The sequence below is a fragment of the Cyprinodon tularosa genome, unplaced genomic scaffold, assembly GCF_016077235.1.
Source record: "Cyprinodon tularosa strain WSP-4 unplaced genomic scaffold, ASM1607723v1 ctg29, whole genome shotgun sequence".
NCBI lineage: Eukaryota > Metazoa > Chordata > Actinopteri > Cyprinodontiformes > Cyprinodontidae > Cyprinodon > Cyprinodon tularosa.
Genome location: NW_024038996.1, coordinates 1,923,403 through 1,949,090, shown reverse-complemented (window position 1 = coordinate 1,949,090; position 25,688 = coordinate 1,923,403). Strand labels below are relative to the sequence as shown.

The 25,688-nt window shown below is 39.8% G+C and overlaps 1 protein-coding gene across 1 annotated transcript in view; it reads left to right on the top strand.

The window, feature by feature from the left end:
• The window catches only part of LOC119787175 (piezo-type mechanosensitive ion channel component 2), a 165,613-nt gene that overhangs the window by 109,876 nt on the left and 30,049 nt on the right, over positions 1-25,688 (top strand). Inside the window, exons 20-30 of the mRNA XM_038290831.1 lie at positions 402-572; positions 831-959; positions 10,910-11,110; positions 11,203-11,407; positions 12,224-12,325; positions 14,388-14,553; positions 21,442-21,685; positions 21,795-21,912; positions 23,601-23,754; positions 24,125-24,214; positions 25,012-25,136. Of these exons, the coding sequence (XP_038146759.1) occupies positions 402-572; positions 831-959; positions 10,910-11,110; positions 11,203-11,407; positions 12,224-12,325; positions 14,388-14,553; positions 21,442-21,685; positions 21,795-21,912; positions 23,601-23,754; positions 24,125-24,214; positions 25,012-25,136 (1,705 nt within the window). The remainder of the gene's footprint in view (positions 1-401; positions 573-830; positions 960-10,909; positions 11,111-11,202; positions 11,408-12,223; positions 12,326-14,387; positions 14,554-21,441; positions 21,686-21,794; positions 21,913-23,600; positions 23,755-24,124; positions 24,215-25,011; positions 25,137-25,688) is intronic.

The following is a 25,688-nucleotide window of genomic DNA, read 5'->3' as shown; positions in this document are numbered from 1 at the left end:
AGTCACAGACTTATAGGGTTTGCATTTTACTAGCTATTTAATTAAGCTGACTTCTTCCTGCAGTGACCCATCTTGTTTCTGCGCAAAACAATATTTGAGCTCTTTAGTAATACAATTAATATTATGTGGTTCTCTCATAGTTGTACATAATTTTGTCTACTTGTTTGTTCTGAATGAGATCCTTTTCTTTCCATATAAAAGTTTTCCCGCTTATTTCTTCTAAAAAGAAGCCTGTATTCTCTCTATTGCGGAATCAGTTGCCAAATGACACCTTTAAACCCCATAATACACTGTGTACAAAGTTTTTCTTAAGCAGACAAAAAATGTCTGATATAGTTCCCTGTTCACTTTGAATGTGACCATTTTTCATGTTCTCACCCCTTTTATTGTCTCCTATGCAGGTGTCTTTGCTCAATGTTGTGTTCCTGGCATCGTGGGCCTTTGCACTGCCCTACAGCCAGTATCAACCCCTTGCTTCCAGTGTTTGCACTGTCTGGACGTGTGTCATCATTGTGTGTAAAATGCTGTACCAACTGAAGACGATAGTGCCCCAACAATACAATTGCACAGTTGTAAATATCACCTTGATCTATTTCATTTCCATAATAGACCTTATTATCATGGCATGTTTCATTTTTTCTTGCTAAGCTGTTTGTTTTGAAAGTTTTGTTACATCTGTTTACAGTTTATATATATTTCATTTATTTAATTAAAACCTTTATTTTTTTTTAACATAATACAAATATTTTTTATGCAAGCATTTATTATGAATTACATTATCATAATCACATAATAATAGAATTAACAACTTTTTTTTACTCTGTGCACAGCCAGATACCTACACAAAGCCTCAGAGGGAACAGCTAGAGAAATATCCACTGTATCAGAAGGCATCTGATTGGAATGGCAACTGGGTGGGCCTGGAGAAGACTCAAATTGACCTGCTGCAATACCTCAGGGTAAAGAGTGAAAGTCCTTTAAATTACACAATTTTCACGACCATAAGGCGCACCTTACTAAAAGGCGCACTCTCAGTTATGTGTCCCATTTCTGTATTTAACACACACATAAGGCGCACCGGACTATAGGGCGCGTTTTTTATATACAGGTACATGTCCTCTACTACCTTTAAATACCTCTACTGCGTATTTAAAAATACAGCGGGGGCAAAACTGAGTATGACTGTGCTTTATTCATGTATTTATTACAAAGTATTAATCAAACCTGGGTGCTGGCCGTGAGATAGACACATCGCAGATGACAGAGCGCTGTGATCACTCCTAAATTAACTTAAAATCCTGAAACCTGCCGACGGAATTTGTTCGCTTTTATTACCGGTATCCTGGTGCCTGCAGCTAAAATTATTTAGATGAAAAACACCTGCCAGCAGCCGCGGTGAACCTGGAGGCTACCCGGCCCAGAGGCTGCTGTTGAAGGGATTTCTGCTGTCGGTGCTCCGCTGGTATGTGGGGGTCTGAGCGCCTCCGACAGAAATAGATAATCTGGATGAACTGACTGCAATTATGAAGTTTTCAGGTGGACTTTCTCACTTAAAAACATATTAAAACTACTTTATTCCCACTGATCACAGCAAATATAGCTGCAAGATTTAGATTATTTAGATGAAAAAACACCTGCCAGCCGCCGCGGTGAAGAGGAGGAGACCCGCCCAGAGGCTGCTGTTGAATTAAGTTTTCAGGTAGAAAAATAGAGCGGGAGCAAAACTGAGTATGATTGTGCTTTATTCATGTATTTATTACAAAGTATTAATCAAACCCATCAAAGTCATCATCCTCTGTTTCTGAATTAAACAGCTGCGCTAAATCAGACATGCCAGTTTCCCCTTCTTCGCTGTCAGAGTCACTTTCCGTGCAGCGCGGCTCCTCAGAAATAATGCCTGCTTTTGTGAAAGCTCGAACAACAGAGCCAGCAGACACGTTAGTCCAAGCATCTGCAATCCATCCGCAAACGGTGGCGTAACTTGCCCGGCGCTGCCTTCCACTTATCCTGAAACTGTGGTCTCCGTCGGTCATCCATTGCTCCCACGCCGCTCGCAGCCTTACTTTGAACGGCCGCTTCACACCGATGTCGAGCGGTTGAAGTTCCTTTGTCAGACCTCCCGGGATAACGGCGAGCACAGCGTTCATTTGATTCACCATGTTTTTCTCATCAGCTGTGAGATGGGCACGCATGGAGTCACAGATTAACTGCGATGGTGATGCGTGGAAAAAAACACCTGTTCTCCTTACATACACCTGCCTCAGCCACGCTTTCATCATCTCCTCATCCATCCAGCCAGGGGCGTCTCTAGGTTTAAGAGATATGGGTGGCTCAGCCCCTAGAAGATGTTGCGCGCCAAGCGCGCGCTGAAATTTTTTCAGTTTACCTGCTAAGGCGTTGTCTAAGACAGTGGTTCTCAAACTTTTTCTGTCATTCCCCACTTTGGACAAGGGGGAATTTTCAAGCCCCGCCTGTGCTACAATGCTAATGAAATATGAAACAATCTTAAAATGTTCCAATTTTATTGAAGTAACAAGTAGTATCTAAATACAAACTATCTACATCAAATAACAGCAAGCTCAAAAATAAAGAAAATAAAAATGCAGCTGTGTCAAAATTTGTATCAAGCTCAAAGATAGAAAAAATTAATGTGCCACTCTGCAATCTGTTAATAAAAGAAAATAAGTGAAATCCATCTGGCAATACAGGTCTATTTATCCCTGCATTAGTGGCTTCAATGAGCCTGTTTTGCATTGCACAGTTTCTCAAAACGGGGTTGCAGGCTTGATACTGCCACTCTCAAGTCATGCTTTGTTTTCAGTGAAGCAGCAGCTGAAAAGCCCATCTCACAGAGATATGATGTGGCAAAGGGAAGAAGAATGCACACAGCTCTCTGCCAGATGAGTGGATACTCCCTCTCCACTCCAAACTAGAAACATGAACATGTGGCTGTGTGAATCAAACGCCGTTATTTATTTAAGATAAAATATTTCAAATTCAGTTATTTATGATCAACCTGCGCCGTCAATCCCGGCGCATGTGCGCTTCATTTGCAGTCTGGACGCTGAGGGTAAACATGCTGTGTCTCTGACTGCAGCGCTGAGAGCGACTCCTGCGATAGTGGGGGAGAACGGGGTTGGGAGGGAGGAGGCGCCCCACGGCAGCAGGACAAGAAAAGGAACGATACGTGCTTTCCCGTAACCCCCAGATTCCACATACTCCGTCAGCGCTCCGCTCCGCTCCGCCCCGCTGACGTACGTCGTGCGGAGCGCTTGTCTTTCATGGAAATCAATGAGAGCTGTTCCACATCCACCGCTACTCCTCCGCACGTCTCCGTCCACGTACGTCTTCTCCGTCCGTCACCGACAAATTACGGAGCCGAGCTATTTTTTGCTCCGCTCCGGTCCGGCCAGGTCAAGATCCGCAATTGCAATCGCACCAAACAGGAATAAGAACCTCGACAAATTCCGGTTCGTCAAATTAAAATATAGTAGCAACAGATCGGTGACTAGAAATTATAGCACAATTCTTATAAATATCTAAAAAATAAAAAAAATAAAAAAACTAACACCGTTTATTTAAATGATTGGATCCAAACTATTGGTTATTCACCAACCAGGAAGCAGATTTCTCATCTCCATTAAAATATTTATTTTATACCGAGGGACTTAAAGTTTAATCAAATCCATTCAAAAGAAACTTCTTATTACATGAATGAAAAGAGATGCTGAGTTGTAGAGAACAAGTTCATAAAAAAAAAAGCAGTTTTGAATTATCCTTATCTCTGTTACAAAAATCTACAAAAAAATATATATATATATATATATTTGGGCAGAAACTGAACATATGCTGGATGATGGTGGGATTTTTTTAATATGTCATACTAAATTAAGCGCTCACAGGGTTCATACAGGAATGAGTGACTCTAATTTAATGCTATTTTAATGCTATTTGAAATGATTTTAATGCCATTAACAAGAACCATGTACACAAGTTATTAGTGTACATGAAATATGGAGCTGTAAGCACAGTTCCATGACTCCTGTATGTATGTAAAAACACACACACACACATATATATACGTATATATATTCTCTAGCTTTTTCTCCGCCTCGAGCTTCCTTTCCGAACATACGGCTTTATAAACAGTTCCACGCAAATTAATAGCGATATAATATCTGACGAAATTGTTTTTAGAAGCATTTTTATTAAAGAATCATAAATGCAACGATAAACATATTTAATTAATTTTAGTGCCAATTAAGGGCTTGATTAAAAAAAGAATTATGAATTGTAATTATTTTTAATGATCCGCGGAAACCCTGGTTCATCTGGCGCATGCCCTCTACGATCTCCAAGGAACTCAGAGCGGAGCGGAGGGGACAGCGGCGGCTGTAGGCTTTGCTTTGTGCAGGCGGTCTGGAGCGCAGCGGGGCGGAGCGCTGACGGAGTATGTTCTCCAAAAGTCGCTAGATTTGTCGCTAGTCGCTTTTTTGAAAAAGAGTCGCTGGAGGGGTCTGAAATATGGCGACAAAGTCGCTGAGTTGGCAACACTGGGGCGCGAAAGTTTATTCCGTTACAAATAATATGCCGACGTCACGTCAATCATCATTTTGGTACTTCAGTTCCAGGTGAAATTTTTCTCATATCTAATGTTCTTTTAATTAGACTGCATGTAGGCTAGTAATGATTACTTTGTGGGTTTGATTAGTCTAAAAAGCGGCAACATACAGCTATAAGGACAGTTTGCTCTCACACGTTATAGTCACACACACACACACACACACACACACCGGAACTTGGCGCGCCCCACCTGTCACGTCTCAATTCCCCACCAGTGGGTCGCGCCACACACTTTGAGAACCGCGGGTCTAAGACAAGGGTGTAACTTTGTGTTGAAAGTTGGTGGGGACGGCTCATAAGGAAAGGGAGCTACCTGCACGACGCCTTTTTTTTTTTTTGTTGGAAAGGATAAAGCCAAAAAAATGCGAATAACATTTATCAGTTTAATGCTTACAGTTGAAAACATAACTGTTACAATATTCCCTTATATATTTTGTGCAAAAAATATCACATAAATCTAAACAGACAGTACAAATCAAAGAAATCAAATAAATATATCAATTTTGTAGAACATTTATTGACAGTCAATTTTGGGTCACTTTTTAAAATTAATTTACTTTTAAAGCAGGACTCTGACAAGATCTTATGGGGCCTTAAGCAGAATATGATTAAGCAACTCCGTCTTTCTGTCAAGAACATCCACCAGCAGGGTATCCAGGGGGGGATTTACCATTAGGCAATACTAGGCAGTTGCATAGGGCCCCAAGTTCCTTGGGGCCCCATAAAACTCTGTTTCCATGTATGGTTAATACAACTAATCCTTATTTGTGCACATTAATTATGTTTTTTGATAAAAATCCTTTGGCTAATATGCCATCAGAACGCTGATAAATAGAGAGGAAAAAGGGACAAGAAGAGAGGGACAAAACCTAGAACAAATAATGGATGTCTATTCTATTAACATTTCTCTATCTGTAGAATGGGTCTGTTTTATGGGTTTTCTTCTCATGGGGCCCCCTGCCTGACTTTGCCTAGGGCCCCAAATTTCCTAAATCCGCCCCTGAGGATATCAATACTGATTTGATAGAATCTGGGAGAGCGGACTATGTTCAACCATCCATTTTCTTTAACCTTATCCCTCAGTGGGATCAGGAGGTGCTGGTGCATATATCTCTAGCCACGTTCTGGGTGAGAGGTGGGATCACCCTGGACAGGTCACCAGTCTGTCGCAGTATGTTCAACCAGCTTAAAAGTAATCGGTAATCAGATTTATTATTTGCACTTTTACTAAGTGAACTTTCTAACTCCCTTAAATCTGAAATTCCAATGCCAAAATTGTTTAAATCTTTTTTCTTTGGACCCCCTGCAGAGTGACGTCACACCTGCAAGATCCTATCCTTACCTGCTAGATTGCAAAAAACAGCTTGCTCATGAGTTGTCAAATTAACACGCTAAATCTTAAATGAACGTGTACATATAAAAGAAAAAGGGGCGCAGTGCTTGCTACTGAATGGCAACACTATCAAAGTCAGGAAAAAGTTTTAAGTGAAGCCGGGATTAAAACAGTAGCTACAAGAAGCTTCAAATAAAAGGTGTTCTTTATGTTCAACCTAAACACCAACTCCGATAGACCATCAGTAGGGCAGGTGTTTAAATTAATCAATCACTGCTGCGAAAGCTTATAGCAGTGAAAGCTAATATACCACAGCCATCACTTAATAAACGCAAAATAAACAACCCTCTAAAAACGGAAAACTGTAATGGACTGAAAGTCCTGTTTTTTATGTGGGAAATTATTTGCGTGTGTTTTAGTATAATTCTGATATATTGGCGCTGTTGTCTGTTTCTATGGCAACGATACTGAATGTAGTCAGACCTGCATGGGTCGAGTTTTACCAACCCGCACCCGCCCGAACCCGTTAGGATGACGATTGAACCCGACCCGTCACCCGCGGATATCTTCAATTCAAATCCGAACCCGACCCGACCCGTTGATATTTAACCCGCAACCCGACCCGTTAACACATCATAGGCTATTGTACGCTGCGCTGCACCCAGTGCCTGATTAATATAACATTTCTGATGTCCATAACAACACACACGCATAAAAAAAATCACCAACTACCCGCCCGGACTAAAAAAATATCCGCCCGACCCGTTTATTTTTTTTTTGAATGTATTTTTCGCGGGTACCCGACCCGTTGCAGGACTCTAGTGTAACTGACATAACAGGGCCGGAAAAGAGTGGTTTGAGTTTTTTTTCCAACGATTCAGTTATATTTTAAATACGGTATTAACTTATTTTTACACTATTCTCTATTCTTTTACTACTTTAAGTCTCTCCTGACTAAAATTAGGTCTTAATATTTCCACAAGTCCCTCTCACCTGCAAGTCTGAGTCCACTTCTGTCCCTGAATGGATTAGCATTTTTGGAGGGAAGCGACAGGTGTTATGGGGAGAGGGCGGAGGGGGGTGATGGGGAGAAAGCGAGAGGCAACAGATTCTTTTTTCTGAGTTTTTTGTCGGGGTTTGTGGACGGTGAGCAGCGGGGAGAACTTTTTTTATTTTCTTTCTCAGGAGCGGCATGAATGGGGTTTTAATCTGATATACACAGCACCGAAAGCAAAATACGTGTACAAAATATTGGTGGGGACTGTCCCCCTACCGGTCAAGATTGGTGGGGACCACACCAGTCCTTAAGGAAGTTACGCCTATGATTGTTCAGATTAACTTGTCTTCTTTATGGCTTTTATTCGGTGCTTTACTGCATTTGTTTTGGGAAAATATGAGGAAAAAATAAATACAGAAAAAAAATATATTTTTTTTTAAATCGCAAAATAATTATAAGGTGGCTAATGCCAAAGAAAGGATGTCTGAAGCCACCCTTAAATAGGTCTAACGACGCTTATGCATCCAGCCCTTTTCATTTGCGCTAATATCATATGTCATCAGAGCGCTGTGTCTGTCTCGCTGTCAGCTCCCAGATCAGCTTCTCTGATTGGTTGATGCGGCACGTCCAGCATCAAAACTTCAATTTTTCCATCTGGAGCAGCAGCAGCGCGTTGGCGGTGCGTCAGATGCTTAAACGCTCCCGACGCAGCGCCTGCTGCTCAAAACGCACTGCGGGACCTTTTGCTGCACCTATACGCGCGTCAACCATTGACTTTGCATGTAAACTCGCTGCTTCTGCTGCACCTGCTGGGTCCGGTTCACACCGATGTCGAGCGGTTTGAACAGCGAGCACAGCGTTAATTTGTTTCCCCATGTTTTTCACATCAGCTGTGAGATGGGCACGCATGGAGTTACATATTAACAGCGATGGTGATGAGTGGAAAAAAACACCTGGTCTCCTTACATTCAGCCACTCTTTCATCATCTCCTCAATGAGGTGGTCTCAAAAGTAGCAGTTACAACACACATAGGGCGCACCGCACCAAAGGGCGCACCGCACATTTTGAGGGAAAAAAAGACGTTTAAGTGCGCCTTATAATCGTGAAAATACTGTAGTATAAAAAAGTCCTCAGATAACTAATTAGGAGATTTTTTTGTTTTGATTCATGTCCACCTGTTTAACTCTGACGGGATTCAAACAGAATTTTTTTTAAATTAAATGGATGATCTTCTTTTGTGTCTTCAGGTTACAAATCAAAGGTCTAATTATTTTCAAAGATGATAGTTTAAACCTTCATAATAGAAAGTAGTGTGGTAATGGAAACTGTAAGTCAAAAGCTTTGAATAAAGACTACTGGACGAAAATGAAAGACACTGACCCAGTAGTTGCTGCAACCTATGTGTCTGGAAAATCAAACAAGTGCAGCGGCTGCTTCCTTCCTTCCCTGTACTTTTACCGAATTAAAAAAATCATACATTTTATTTTCAACCTCTTTATGCTTATACACCAGAATGCAAAAAAATGAATTAACTAAGATCAGAAATTGTTTTTAGATTCAGGTCGCACTTCACTTTATCTGTGAGTCAGTTTGATCCCCCTTTGCTTTGACATCAGATTTGGAATTAAAATCCTCTTCATGCCACACAGAACTCTTCAGTTGGAAGGTGTACAGCAAACGACAGGAAGGACAAAAACAACCTCGATTGGCTTGTTATAGCAATGCTGCAGGTGTAGACTGTCCAATTTTGAACAGAACTTGAAGCATATATATGTTGCTCCTCACCACTTCTAAAAACAGCACCTTGTTTTTCAGCTTAATCCATCTGCTAACTGTTGAATCTAACACAAGTTTTAAGTAATAAATGTAGAATTGCTGCGTATGTTACATCTAAGCATGGGAGAATGTAAAGTTCTGACAGTATGAAAACCATACCCAAATATATCACCATTTCGCTCTTTCTGAAATTTCTGAATTAAAAAAGTTAAAATAATAAATGAAACACTTTCTGAATTGGGGCAGATCTCCAGCATAATCTCTAGAAACATAGTTATCTTGTTGTAAGATGATTTTAGATTACAGGTGTCGAAAGGTTGAAATTTCTCTACCTTATAGGCTCTCACTGTGCTTTTTGTGAACACTCATATTTATGATTTTTGCCATTTTTTTCACAAAGAAGCCACAGAAATTCTAAGTATGAATGACCATGTACAAAGTGCATGGTTATAGCTTTTTATGGAATCGCCACTATTTATCTTGAAACTAACCAAATTTGCATACCTACAACTCCAAAACACCCTGGTTGACAAGTTGTTCCCAGATCTATCAACAAGGTCTCATCCCTGATGCTAAAAGTAGCTTACTTATTTAAAGATTGCACAAACTTTACCTTGAATTTAGCTATTTATTTGTGCACTAGGTGATGCTCCAGATGTACAAATGTAGCTGTAATACTTCCTCTAGCTGCCACCTTCTTCCATCAAGCTGTTGCTCTCCATCTTTTTGAGATAGCAGAAGTGTCCCTGAGTAGTGTAGCTGTATGCACACATGCCCTCTCTGAGTGCCAAAGCAAGGGGGAAAGTTTTTGTTTACCCCTACATCAGCAATCATTCCCCCTTTCGAGCTACACACGGGTGCACAGGTGAAGGGGCCGTTATGCTGCTTCAGCTGCTCACAACGTTAGCATTGTCTTTGATGAATTAAAAAAATAAAAATGAAGAAAACAAAGTGTATACTTCAGGAATGCTACTGTATGAAAAAACTTTTTTTTTTGCTTTTTTGAACCTACGTCTTTTATATAGGGTGAAACCAGTAACCGACCCATGCCTAATTTGATCATACTGTATATATTTTTTAGCTCTATTCAGCTGTCCAAGGTGCTCCAAGGCCAGCCGATAGACAAAATCCCTCCCAGGTATCCTATGCCTTGGTGTGGTGGAATTTTCTTGTAGCACGAGAGAGTCGTCTATAGAAAATATGTAATAAAACAAAAAACAAACACATTAGTTGACTCTTCTCGACATGAAGGAGCAGTGGCTCTACTCTGACCCCCTCCACGAAAGCTGTGATCCTCATTCTTTCTCTAAAGGGGATGCCTGGCCACACTGTGTAGGAAGCATGGCCATAGGTGACAGTAGGAGCATAGACCGACTCCACCTGTTGACTCCTTTCAGTAACAGAAAGCAGTGGTTTTTCTCTGAGCTCTGCCAAAATAATGGAGCTCAACTACCCGTCAGTCGCCATATTCATTTTGGCTACTTGTATCTAAGATCTCATTCTTTTGGGTAAACTAGTAGGGATGGGCATTTAACCTTTCTTTTATTTCTGTACTAAAGTAATTCTTATTAGAATTTTCACTGTTACAATGGTAAATGAATGAAATCTGGAAACAAGCTCTGTAGATCTGTTTGAATAGTTATTTGTAATTTTTTTCTTTTTTTTTATCCATGGAGGCATCAATATCTATCTATTAATAAATAAATCCTATTAAATGCAGTTGCTGTATAGAGCTTAGTGAATAAAAATCCCTCTTTGTGTCATAAGAATCCTAAAGAAGCTAACTTGTTTATTTTGTAGTATTTGTGTTTGTGCAGCAGTGAGATGTAGTCACAGCCATACATTTGCCTTAAACTAAAAAGAAAGTCGTTAATGTTTTTTATCACTTGTTTGCAGTGATAATAGAAACATTGGTAGTGTTTTATTATAAAGGAATAAGTAGCGGTAGTACTGATGAAAGTTGGGCAGTACCTATAAAAATACATAATTTGGTACCACTCTCACTCCTACATGCTCTGAAAATATTTTTCAGCAAAACAATGTTAAACAGAAAAGTAAACATCTAAATCAAGGATAGAGATACTGAATTCTAACATTTTCATCTATAAATTGAAAATATAATTTTCTTAATTTCTGCTTTAAAGCTTTAAAATGAATTTAAATAAATATATTATTTCAGGAGAACCTGTTGATGTTGGCGCTGTTGGCGTTTGAGGTGACCATTTATCGTCATCAGCAGTACTTCAGATTAAGGAACAAACTGTCGCCTCCGGCGGCCAGGATCATCTTCCATGACATCACTCGCCAGCATCTTGACATTGGCATCGTCAGCTTTGTGAAATACTTCATCAACTACTTCTTCTACAAGTTTGGACTTGAAGTAAACAATTCAGTGACGTAATGAAAATGTGTTTATTGGGAAAGTATTACATATTTAACTTTTTTTTTTTCAAACTATCCTGGTTTTCTTAGACATGTCTCCTGCTGGTTGTAAACATCATTGGCCAGCGTATGGACTTCTATGCCATGCTCCATGCCTTTGCCCTTATAGCAGTCATGTACAGACGTCGAAGAAAGGCCATCGCTGAAATCTGGTCAAAGTACTGCTTCTTCCTTGCAAGCATGCTTACTTTCCAATACTTTGTCTGCATCGGGATCCCGCCTAATGACTGTAAAGGTTTGTGTTCTTGGATGAACTAGACAGGAATCACAATAATCACTGGTTAGACTGTAGTTACTGCCTGCCCTGAAACAGGTGACCAGAAAGGAGCACTGATAATCTTAAAAAAACAAATTGGAAGGACATAATAGGTTTTGTAGCCCAAACGTATCTGATTTCTCTTAATGATTTGCTAACTCTGTCTTTCTCTGTGGCATATCTTATAGAATTGCTTACTATCTCTTGCTTTATATCTTATAGCATTGATAAATCTTAATAATAATGTTTAATTGTAAAAGACTGTCTCCCACCCCACTAATTTGTGCTGGCCTGTGTTCAAGATTTTTTTATATGAAATTTATGAAATTTATTCTACTATATAAATGAAATTTATTCTACTATCGCTATTTTTGTACCAATGCCTGCTTTGTTGCAACAATAATGGCAGATAGTTTTGCAAATCAGTTTGCACTTGACTTAAAGAAATACTTAAAAAAGGTACAAAAACTGCAATTGAGTTTAACATTTAGAAATTCTATTTGTACATCCTCCATCCATGCATTTACGCAGTTTGGTCATTAGAATATAATCTGCAAATTAATGAACAGTTTCCTTGTTTCGAAATGGGCTAATACCTTTATTTTTGCTTCCATGAGTCAGCCTTATCCTTAGTTACTCTTTTTTCCTTGTTTACATTACTTAGAGATTTTCATTTCCACTCCTAAGCGTAAATGGTAACCTCATAAGATGTTCCACAAAAGAAACCTTTATTTTAATGCTTTTTGAGTTATTTTTACATTGTTTGAATTTTCTTAATTATGCTTTTCATTTCAGAATATCCCTGGAGGTTTCCGAACTCTACAACAGACCCAAATGTGATAAAGTGGCTCTATATTCCAGATTTCCATACCAAGCCCAATCCACATTTCCTTGCCTGTAAGTCCTTCACCGAAGAAAGGAATTAACACTGCTGCTTTGGTTCATTATAATCTTAATATTTCAAGTTAATCCATAGTTTAATAACTGAACTCGAGAACATTTTTGACCATTAATATTGAGTGAAATTAACTTTTAAAAAACACCAATGGAATTTTAAATCATATCTTTAAAGGTGCACAAATAACTATATCTACAGGCTTTAATAAGGTTTTTTTTTCAGCTGACAAACAAGTTATTGACCATCGAGGTATGACAATAAACCATATATTGTTAGTTAATCAATAGCTCTTTATTATCTGTCAGTGGAATGGTGTACCTTTGAGTCTGCCACTGGAAGGCTTAAGGTCTCCACTAGTGTTGTGATGTTTTTGAACAACATAAAGTCACAGTGCCATATTTTGCAAATATCTTTTGTTATTTCTTCTATTTCTTTTCTCATAGCAAGTATAGCCACTCCTGGGATTGACTATATGGTGTTGTGCAATTTTACCAGCAGATATTGAATGTAAATGAAAAATAACTAGAACTGGAAGTTTAGATAATTGTTAGGTAATTCAAATCAAGGGTTAAAACCAATAAATGATTATTAGTTAAATGATTATAGCTGCTTCTTTACCAAGATTCTTTAGTCTTTTACACAAGGTTGGACTTCTGGACTAGCTGTTAATATCTGGCTTTCTTTCACCAATTTAGAAATTTAGACTATGGCTATCAGTGGAGTTATTAACCATCAACCAAAGGGAATTGTCTCTAGTTCTGCAGTTGTTAACCAAAAGAGGGTGGATCTGGCTCTGAGTGATAAGTTGTTCGCTACAAGCATGCTTAGTGTGGGGGATTGTATTTGAGTCAATGAGTCAATGCAATCAACTGGTTTTCCTTAGATAGAAAACTTTGTATCAATTTGACTGTATGATCTGGTTGAACTCTAAAGTGCCTTGAGATGACATGTGTTGTGAATTTGGCGCTATAGAAATAAACTGAATTGAATTGAATTGTTATAAATAATCCTAGACAACAGGTTAAATATTGGTTCCTTTATAGCCGAATAATCTCTATTACAGTTTTATTTTATCTAATAACTATGCAACACTACACACTATTGAAAGTAAGCACAAGGTAAATGAAAGGCTAAGAAAAAGGGGGAAAAGGAGTCTAAGAGTCGAATGTGAAAGCTTTAAGGCTTGATGAGTTAAAGCATTATGGATGTCCTTTAAAATAACAGTACATAAATGTAAATACCAGAATCAACATGACCTTTGAACTTTAACAATGGAAAGTCAGAAAAAAATCTTTTTTTAAGATAAAATGGGAAAACTATGTTGTTTCTGGATTTTTCGCATTTCTTTTAATTGACTTGTACTTCTAAATTTCTTTTTTCATGAGCTTTTGGGTTATTTAGGAAACCCAGTGTTGGAAATCCAACACTAAAAAAAAGAAAAAAAATTCTGCCTGCCTTTTAAAATTATTTTCATGTATAAACAGTACAACCACTAGCAGTAACTACTTAATCAAATGACAGCAACCAATGAAATATACTTTTTTAAATGAATAATGTGTGATTTGATTTTAAATATTTGGGTTGGTATAACCCTGTTGCAACTACTGTGAGCACAACTGATTTGTTTTTTTAATCTTTGTTCTCCCAATGGATTTATCTACTTTTTCAGGTTGTTAAATATTTGTTGAAAAAAACACAGGTAAATTGGGTTAGGAGTATTTTTGATTTAGAATATTTGTTGTTCACTTTATCTGTTAGAAGGAAGTTCTAGTCACCAAGAAAACAAATGTATATGTGGTCGTTTACTGGACCGAAAAAAAAAAGTTTTTGTCTGTAAAAAAGCTATTCAAGAACAGTTGTATGAATATGCCTTCAAAAATACAAAACGTGCCTCTGAGAAAAATTGTAATGATAATCAAGAATGACTTGAGTTTCAACTCATAAGTGGAAATTTACTAATTCTGAATCACTTTTCTTGATAAATGACTTATAGTGTATTACAATGTTTGGATCAATTTTGGATCAAAATAAGTTTCAGTTGAGGAATCTCTATTCTCCTAGACGACTTTGCTTTGCTGCTCTGCGCCTCTCTCCAGAGGCAGGTCTTTGATGATGAAAACAAGGCAGCTGTCCGCATCATGGCCGGTGACAATGTGGAGATCTGCAGAGACCTGGACGCCGCCTCCTTTAGTGTCCATAACCCCGTCCCAGACTTCATCCACTGCAGGTACAGCAGCTTATGTTTACTGAACTTTTCCTTTTCTTCATGCAGTGCGCTAAGACTAACAAACTGTTCATCCCATTTCAAAATGATTTCCAGGAGCTATTTTACAAAATATTGACTTAAAAGAGATGTCTTACAGTTATTTTGGTGCCATTGCTTGGCAGTCATTAGTACAAAGGAAAACATTTTGAAATGGAAAGGAAGTAAAGCAGACAGAGTAATTGATGCATAATGGTATCAGATGTCGACAATAAAGTCAAGCATTATGTGCTCCATATAACTGAAGCTATCATAACCATTCAGCTGAGAATTAGTGGTGTCAGAGTTTATTTAGAGCAGTATGAAACGGTTTTATTAGTCAGATATAAAGGGCCTATGGTCTGCACCAGGAGCTTCAAAGTCTGAGAGGTTAAACTGTGTTTAAGGATCAAATTGCATTTGATTATTAGGATTTTATCGACTGAAATATTTGAACCATTACATACATCTTATATACTTTTCTTCTAAACATATTTTTTTACTCAGGGATTCCTCTAAATTACACAAGAGGTCATTTGTTTAAAGACTTAGACAACTTTTATTGTCATTTTGTATACACAGTGTATACAAAACAAGAGTCTTTTTGTACAGCTTTCAGACAATAAATGAGTCGCAGCTTAGTAGTTCCATTCCATATAGATTAAATGTAAACAGTGTGGGAGAAAAACATGATGCAAGGAGCATTGATATAGAAGTTCAGAGCATTTCAAGACAAATATATATGGTGCAAATATTCAGTATTTTTTTGTGTTATCAGTGTGATGCAGAGTCTGTGATTTGATTTAGAGGTTTTTTTTTTTTCAAAAGTTCAGCTGTCTGCAGAGAGTGGGGTGAAAGCTATTGCAGCATCTGCTGGGCATGCAGCGGATGCTGGGAAGCCTCTTCCCACAGGGCAGCAGGGGTGTGAGAGGTGATGATGATCTAACGGGCTTGGGACACACAGCGCTGGGATGAAATGTCTTTTATGGAGGGGAAAGGAGCCCCGAAGATCTTCTCTTCTGTTCTCACCACTCTTCACCTGTCCTTCCAGTCTGAGACGCTGCAGCCTCCACACATTACAGCGAGACAGCTGGTCAGAACGCTCTCTATGGTGCTTCTGTAGAAGGTGGTGAGGATGGGTGGGGGCAGGTGTGCTCTCCTCATCATCTGCAGGAAGTACATGCGCTTCTGTACCAGTGAGGTGGTGTTTACAGTCCAGGTGAGGGTGTCCGTGATGTGCACCCCCAGGAATTTGGTGCTGTTGACCACCTCTACAGCTGAGCTGTTGATGACCAGTGGAGCGTGGTTAGGACGGTTCTTCCTGAAGATGACGACGATCTCCTTCGTCTTCTCCACACTCGGGCTCAGGATGTTATTTCTGCACCAGCCGACCAGCTGTTCCACCTCCTCTCTGTAGTCCTGGTCGTTGTTGTGTCCGAGGCCAACCGTGGTGTTGTCTGCAAACTTCTGTGATCGACCTTATGCTTTGCCACATCCTGCTGGTGTTCTTGGCATTGTGGAAGAGATCCTGGATCTTCCGGCTGTGGTTATGCTTTGCTGATCTGATGGCACGGTTAAAGTTGGCACATACTATTCTCAGAGCCTCTCTATCACCCGACTTGGAAGCTGAATTCTATGCTTTTAGTGATTTATGCAGGGTTGTTGGTTGGCTTGGGTGGTTATGTTCTTTGTGGTGCTGACTTCCTCAATGCATTTGTTGAGATAGTTACCCATGATTCCATGGAAACACAAGGACGATGTTAATCATCATTTTGTGTCTTTCCTTATCTGTTATTTTTAGTTCTTTTTGTTGTTTTTTCTTTTAGACTGTTATTTTTCCTGTGGCAATAATGAGTCCTGATTGTCTTCAGATAAACATTTTTGCTCCACTGCCTGCACTGTCTGCCATGTTGGTCTTATGCTACAGTGATAAACCAGCTGTTCACATGCACAAGCGTCCCTCTACAGCCAACCCGGCTATGTAAACAAGAAATTGGAGAACAACACAAAGAGATGGTCTGTTACATCTTACAGCAGTCCATCTGAAAAGATACCTTTAATTCTTCACAAAACTATTTATGTTCTCTTTATCTAAAATGACGAAATTGTGTGTGTTGCTCCTTTAAGGAATTGAAGATTTTTTTTCCAGAAAATAACCTGAAAAAAGTTATCTATCTATTCATATATTTATAGGTCCATAGGTCCTCCATTAGTCTATCCTTCCATTTTTTTTATTGGTCCTTCCTTGAATGGGCTATATCTTCAGCAGGAAAGACCCAGATTCCCATTGCTAGTTATTTTGTGGTCATCTGAAGGGCCACCAGATTATGCTATCTTAAATGCACTGCTGGTGGCAGACAGTCCTGTATGCCAAGCAGCTGCCATATGAAGTAAGGATGCATGATTAAAACACACAGATAAACCGGCCCAAAATTTCAGTTTATCCAGTTGGTTTTTGCCTAATCGACTCATAAATCACCTTCAGTGTGCCTCGGAACGTCAGGGCAGTGGTACGAGTCTGATCGATGGATGGAAACCAGAACTGTAATATGGTGCTGTTGCTCAATTCAGGTATCCTACTGCATGTTCTCTCTGTGTCAGACATGTAAAAACCATATGAAAGGATCCTGTCTTTTCAAGTGAGAGCCCATTAAAAAGATGTTAGGAGTGAAAACACAGGATGCAGTGATGATTGCTCTGATGTGCTCTGGACCACAACAGCAACTACAGCTCTGATGTAGTGGGTTTAGCTCCGACAACACGTTGATGGGCCGGAGCGGCTGAGTGAGTGTCCTCCTTCATCAGCGGGAGAAAATACCTTTTCCATACTTGAAAGCTATTTATTGAGTTAGAGTACAAGGCAAAAGCGTCTGAGTCGCGGAGTGACGGACAGAGTGTTTTTGTGGAATATAGATTTTTTTCTCCCAGCGCCTTATATCCGTAATTCGATCCTGGAGGGAAACGATGGAATAAGTGCACAGCTGCTGTGGCATGGATAGATGGCTGTGCAGCTTTTGCTCTTTCTACAAGGGCTTGTTGATGGACACAGAGTGCGTTAATAAAACACTTGTCCACTTTGCGCATCAAAACAGTGGAATGTGAAGAGCATATAATCAATGATTGTGGACAGGTCAGGGTGCTCCCACTGCCTTTCTCACTCTTCTCCCTTTTAAATCCAGATGCTAATGTTTTTCTATCTGCAAAGGCAGTGGTTTGCTCTGCTCCAGAAACTAATATAAAACCAAATATCTAAATCATTTATATTCAGTGGTTTTCAATTGTTTCTATGTATTCTATATTTTCTCACCTTACTATGGATGGATGTTTTTTTTTCCCTTTTGTGGATGGTCACCTCATGCTGCCAACCCAATTTTTTTTTACCCCTGGAAGAGAATGATCAGCCCCATATAGTTTATTAAGTAGCGAGAGCAGGAAGAGCCATACTGCTTGGAGCGAACCATCCGAATGGAACATAAAGCGCAGACTCTAGGCTACGAAGGTGCAGAGACACATTTCTGCAGAAGCGCAGCTGAAAGATCAGAGCAGTTTGTCAGAGTTCAGGGTGTAATACCAGACAGTTCTGGGCTATTTTTTCCCCTGCTGCCATGGTTCATCTGTTGTCATGCAGAATTTGCCCCGCTGCACGCCAGGTGGTGGACATCACCAAACAAGACGCAGCAGCACGGCTGATACTGCTTAGTTTGTCTAACAGATTACAGCACAATATTGATGAGGATTTTAAACTTCTGACCAACCAACGCTAACTTTTATTACGTCTTGTCTCATCAGTGAAAATTTTTATCTATTACTAGTCATGTTAGTCATCAAGATATATTAGTCATCAAAGATCCATGTTTAGCTAATTAGTTTTCGCTATTGTCAAGAAAAAAAGGAGCTTTGTCCTAATTTCATTGTCATCGTTGACGAAAACAACACTGGTAACAGGTGAAGTAGATTTTTTGATCACTGCTCCAAAATAAAGGAATCCTCTATTTTTTTTTTTTTTATCTTTCAGATCATTTTTATTGGTCTTATCTGATCCTTAGTGGGGTTTTTTTCGTCAGATGTAGTTGAAGTTATCATACTTAAATGGTAGAACTATTACATTTAGGCTTTAAAACATCAGTCAGAGTGTAATTAACCTTGATTGAGAAGGATGGCCTTTGAAACCCGCTCAGCTAGACCAGGTTAGTCAAGAAGGAATGTATCCCGCAAACTGAGGGGAAAAAAACTTGTGAAGGAAATTGTAAATGTTTTACGCAAGTAATAGAGTTTTAGGGCAACACTATCCATCCATCCATCCATCCATCTTCCTCCGCTTATCCGGGGTCGGGTCGCGGGGGCAGCAGCTTAAGAAGGGAGGCCCAGACTTCCCTCTCCCCAGCCACTTCTTCCAGCTCTTCAGGAGGAACCCCAAGGCGTTCCCAGGCCAGCCGAGAAACATAGTCTCTCCAGCGTGTCCTGGGTCTTCCCCGGGGCCTCCCCCCGGTGGGACGTGCCCGGAACACCTCACCAGGGAGGCGTCCAGGAGGCATCCTAAACAGATGCCCAAGCCACCTCAACTGGCTCCTCTCGACGTGGAGGAGCAGCGGCTCTACTCCGAGTCCCTCCCGGATGACCGAGCTTCTCACCCTATCTCTAAGGGAGAGCCCAGCCAACCTACGGAGGAAACCCATTTCGGCCGCTTGTATCCGCGATCTCGTTCTTTCTGTCATGACCCAGAGTTCATGACCATAGATGAGGGTAGGAACGTAGATCGACCGGTAAATCGAGAGCTTCGCTTTTTGACTCAGCTCTCTCTTCACCACGACGGACCGGTACAGCGCCCGCTTCACGGCAGACGCTGCACCAATCCGCCTGTCAATCTCCCGCTCCCTTCTTCCCTCATTCGTGAACAAGATCCCAAGATACTTAAACTCCTCCACTTGGGGCAGGACACCCCCCCTGACCCGGAGAAGGCACTCTACCCTTTTCCGGCTCAAGACCATGGCCTCGGATTTGGAGGCACTGATCCCCATCCCGGCCGCTTCACACTCGGCTGCGAACCGATCCAGCGAGAGCTGCAGATCACGACCTGATGAAGCCAATAGGACCACATCATCTGCAAAAAGCAGAGACGCAATCCTAAGGCCACCAAAACGGATCCCCTCAACACCTTGGCTGCGCCTAGAAGTTCTGTCCATGAAGGTTATGAACAGAATCGGTGACAAAGGGCAACACTATTATTTTTTTTTATATAACTTTATATGCACTCTGTAATCTGAATAAAGTTATAATCAGGTCTGGCATTTAGCAAATATAATCAATTTAATAAATAATATTTTCCTGAAATAGGAAGGATTTCCATTAGGATCTGGTACTATTCACATAGCGCACCAATGTAGGTACCTGGGAATTTGTTTTAGTACGTTTAGCGCACATATTTTCTCTACCAATGATAACATAATATTAAGCACTGGGCTTCTATACTTGTAGCAGAGAAGATGAGTATGTGGCTGCCTCTCGAATGTAGATGATGAGCCACTAATGGATGCAGGTGTGTGTAACGGTGGAAAATGAAGGAGTTACAGCCGTAGATCTGTCAAAAGTTGTGAACCCTCAGCCTCGAAAAAAAATCTTGTGCATGAATAGATGCTTCCTCATATCATAAGTACTTCTGCCACAAATATTACAGCAAGTGTAATCTGCATTACATTTTGAAAAGTGGAGCCATACTGTAGACTGCTTTCATTTCACCATGCTTGCTTTGTTTTCTGTACCAGTGCCTTCTGACCTCATTAAAGTTTTGTGCATGCAAAGCGGTATTGTTGCCTACCATCGAAAATTGCGCTCTCTTCTGTTCCTTCTGTTTCACAATAATGTCCTTAGGTACTGCAGCATGGTAGTATTTGATTTAGATTTTTTTTTTTTTTATGGATATGCACCTGCTCCTGAGAGGGAACCTGTCAAACGAGTGCGAGAGAATCCTTGTGCATGCTCTGTTTAAAAGTTGCTGTTCTCATAGCTCATACAAGCTAACTGTGTCCCAACATCCGTTATAACCCCTAAATCCCTCAATCACTATATAGAGCGGGTATTATATAGTGAACTTTATAGCGAACTCAGTGTACTGACTGTTTCAACAGATGATCATTACTTTGCTCCCCCTTGGTCACGTAACTCCTCCTCTGCTGCACGGTGCCTGCGCCATCTTTGTTACTTAGTTGCCGCTGTCGTATAGAAACAGCCTGTGGCAAGGGCTAATGTGACAGCACATCCCATAATGCTTTGTGAGGAGATCTCTCCTCCTACTCCTCCTTCTTGTGCAAGACACATCACCTGCATTGCCTACTGATGGGTGTGAGAAGGACTAGTGGGGCCAGTGTACTGCAGCCTTGCTTCTGTCAGTGAGCCAATGAGATGGTCACTAACAGAAGCTCACACAATGTTGGTAGGCTGCCAACATCAGTATGTGAGTGTGTGTGTGTGTGGGGGGGGGGGGGGGGGCGGGGGGGGTGAATGGATGACTTGAAAAATGCCTCTATAAGTACAAGTACCATTTACCATTAGTTACTCTTTAGTACTGACAAAATTTGGTCGGTTCTAATAAAAGTAGCAAATTCTCTACTCATCCCTAGATTTCTTACATGTTAAATATCTGGTTTAAGCCATTGGTACAACAACAAACTAAATATAAATAATATAGAAATATGGAAGAACTGGATGCCATCAGGTTTTCTTCATTAACAATGTTAAGATCATTTGAAACCCCTTATAAATAGTCTCTTATTCATTTGCCCTTTTGCAATCCTGAATCTATCCTGTTCAAAACAGGTCAAACTCTGTGCAGAACCCCTATGTTCACATGTAGCGCGGTTATTTTACCTCTTCCAGGTCGTACCTCGACATGCTGAAGGTCATCATGTTTAGCTACCTATTCTGGTTCGTCCTCACCATTATATTCATTACGGGGACTACCCGGATCAGTGTCTTTTGTATGGGTTACCTGGTGGCCTGCTTCTACTTCCTGCTTTTTGGTGGTGACCTGTTGCTAAAGCCAATCAAGAAGATCCTCCACTACTGGGACTTCCTGATCGCCTACAACATCTTTGTAATCACAATGAAGAACATTTTGTCAGTATGTAAACTTACACCTTGACACCAACAAACACTGTTTTAAAAAGTCTCAAGCATTTAATGCTTGCAGTATTTATTACAAAGGGTGTTTTCTTTTGTTTTTTTTGTAGATCCTGGCTTGTGGCTACATCAACTCCCTGATCCGGAACCAATGCTGGTTAATCCAGTTGTTTAGTCTGGCATGCACCATCAAAGGTTATGAAATAAACTCAGAAGAATATAAAGATGGTGAGTGAACAAATTCTATAATCACTAGCTAAGATCCCATTTATTTAATTTATAACCTAATACCCAAAATGTGCTCTGAAAAAAAGTCTGTAAGAAATTGAAGTTGCTCCCTTCTTTGATTTAAATATCTCTATCTAGGTGGGTTTAGTGTACTTGTCAAAGTTTAACACCACCATTCATTTGAAGGGAATAGAGAATACTGTTGCAATACCCTGACAAAATGTGTTGTTGTTAGTTAATCTTTAAAATCTGCTTGGTTTACTTTTGTATAATACGTTTTTTCACAATGTGAAAACACAAAAACCTTTTAGGGCAATGTTAACGAAGTCGCTTAATAATGACTAACAGGACTTTTGTTGCGTGTTCTCTGCTTAATACAAAAAGAATTTCATTGTACGCAAACTTACTTTGAATTTGAAATCTAAACATCATCTGTTTGGAGAAAATAACTAGTGGTAAAGAGTAACAGAGCACATTTACTTGAGTACTGTATTAAAATAATTATTTGATTACCTTTAATTTACTCTTATGTTTGTTTGTTTTTTGGAGGGGGGTTTAATAACTTTCACTTCACTACATTTCAAATTGTATATTGTGCTTTCTACTCCACTACATTTGTAGGAAGCTAGTTGTTGTTCATTTTGGCTCCGCTTAGCTTTGTTATCAGCAATTGCTGTTTTTCTTTCTTAAAATGCAATTGGCCACAGAATCTTTCACTGAAAAGTCATCCTTAAGAGAAGGTACCCTGGAAGCTTTAGTTATCTCACTTTTTCAAGACACCTGGGTCAAATGGTAGCTCGTTAGCAGGCATATGCAGAACTCTGACATGCTGAGTTGTTCGTAACTACCTCCAGGGAGAAAAAGTAAAACATGCAAGATAGCAGCGCTTGAGGACTGAATTTGTAAACTACTGTTTTAGAGATTTGCATGACGTTCCACATACGTGAAAAGCTTAAGGCAGATATAATTTGTAGTTCCATCCATCTATCCATCCAACGTATTTTCTCCTGCTTATTCCTTGTGAGGTCTGCGGAGGGGCCGGTGCCTATCTCTGGCAGTCTGTGGGTGAGAGGCGGGGTACACTCTGGACAGATCGCCAGTCTGTCACAGGCACAAAAAGACACACAAACATGCACGCACACTCTCACACCTAAGGAGATTTTAGAGAAAACAATTAAGCTAACAGTCATGTTTTTGGACTGTGGGAGTGTGTGAGAGTACCCAGAGAACCCACGCGTGCACATGGAGAACATGCAAACTTGATGCAGAAAGATCGTGGGCAAGGAATCAAACCCAAAACCTACTTGCTGCAAGGCAAGGCGAGGGCGCTGACCACTGTATCACCATGCAGACCCTATTATTTGTAGTTTACAAATTGTATTAAGCTCACCTTATTTGACCTTGAGTACAAATAAGTGTATCATCTGCATATATGAAAATCACATAGTTTAAATACAGAATATAAATGTTTTATAAACTTCATAATAGGCATAGGCCCAACAAAGGGCCCTGTGGGATACCGTATTATTTGGATGTACAGGCTGAAAATAGCACAGACAGAATGAAATGATACATTTTAAAACTAACACAATTAGAATAGTGGCTCTTGAGATACATTTATTGCCCTTTGAGAGTAGATAAGGGATAAGTGCTGAACGTTTTTTTTTTATCTCTCTTGCCACATCCAGCCATCAAAGACTGTGAGCTGCCCAAAGATGAGGCAGGCATAATATGGGACAGTATCTGCTTCGCCTTCCTGTTGCTGCAGAGACGTGTCTTCATGAGCTACTATTTTCTCCACGTGGTGGCAGATATCAGATCATCTCAGATCCTCGCATCCAGGTACTACAAAAAGCCCCAGCACTCCATTACCAGAGAGAGGAATAGTGACATTTTCAGTGCTTTATTTTATTCTGAACGGTTGTTGTTTTTGTGTTATATTGTGGTTATTATTATTATTTTATGTATTTAATAAGTGAATGTAATTTAACTACAGATTTGTCTGAAGGGAGACAAGAAATATTTCCTGATTATCAAGCAAAACATTAATAATGCTTTCAGGTTAGATTTATAAAAAACGTTAGAGGAATTAAAATAGAAATTTTATGTTTCTGCTTTCCTGATACAGACTGGGAAGAGCAGGATTAAACCAGTATTATTGCAAAAAGTGGCTCTGATTTTTTTCTTTTTTTTTTATGTTTTTGTGTTTCAGAGGAGCAGAGCTTTTCCAGGCCACTATAGTGAAGGCAGTGAAAGCCAGACTGGAGGAGGAGAGCAAATCTGTAGAACAGCTAAAGCGACAGTAAGACTCTCTATTTTTACCTTGTGGAAGCTGCTCTTGATTTGATGGGAGTTATTATAAGGGATATCTTTTCTATCTCCTATTAAAAACTGAGTTCTTGTTGAAAACAGAGATCTAATGTTCAGTGGGATACACTCAGTGTGTCTTAAAACTGCTTTACCTAAATTATTTCTTAGTATTTTAACATTTTTGCAATGAACACAACTTTTCAGCTGGATGTCATTAATGTCTGTAGAAGCTCAGCCATGCAAAAAAAGAACCTTTGAAGGGAGAGACAAAACAACTCTGATGATTTTTTGTTGGACTGTTTTCTTATTCTGAAATTAATCAGACTTATTTTATCTATCTATCTATCTATCTATCTATCTATCTATCTTATCTATGTATGTACTATATCTAGAAAGTATTACTTTTGCTCTATTTTAGGGATTTTCTGACACTAATCTGCCATTTAGCAACATGTCTTTGTCTCATTCAGTGTCTTTGGTGAACATTATTAAGTATAACTCAGTCTATAATTAAGTAAACATGATTGTTGTGGTTTAAAAGCATCTCTTCATGGTTTCCTGGAAGGCAGCTATTAGTATACCATTCCACCTAAAAGCAGTGTGTTTCCACTACTTACAGTTTTCTCAGGAGTTCCTCATGAGCACTGTTCATATCCACTCACCTTCGCTAATGAGCACTCCACTGTACTATAACATGCTCTTATTTCCATGTTGAAGTCTGGAGATGTTTATGGACAATGTGCTGTGATGTTCCTCTGCGTCTTTTCACCGCCTCTCTGATCTAATCAGGATGGACCGCATTAAGGTGAGGCAGCAAAAGTTTAAGAGGGGCAAGGAGAAGATGCTCTGCCTGGCCCAGGAGTCCGCCGACGGACAGACGCACGTCCGGCCTGAGGAGGAAGATGATGATGATGGTATGATGAAGCCTGCCACAGCTTCCCCCTATGGAGCCTGTAATGAGGCTAAAATGATGCTGATGATCTTACAATGCAACCACAGCAGTTTGCAAAAGAATTCACTACCCTCGAACTTTTAAACCAACTATTTTTCTACTATGATGTGTGAGGAAAAGGAGGCTTGTTTTCTTTTTTCATTTTAAATAGATTCGATTTTAAAAATTCTGACTAGCATTTGTATTCTGCCAACTTTACTCTGACACCAGTAAATAAAGTCCAGTGTAATAGAACCATCTCATTGTTCAACAGTGCTTTGGCATATGTTAATTAAGTCTGGATTCATTTAGATGTAAATTTACAGATTGTGTGAATAAAAAAAAAAAACTTAAGGGAACGAAGGAACAGAGCAGACAGGTTTAAAGCAGAGCTAGTTTAATTGTATTTACCAGAACTAGGCAGCCAAAAACTGATTGTAAAGGTTGCTGACCTGCTGTGTCCTAAAAGCAGCTGAAAAGCCCTGGTAGCTCTATAACAGCTGCAGAAATCTACAGCTCAGGTGGGAGAATCTAT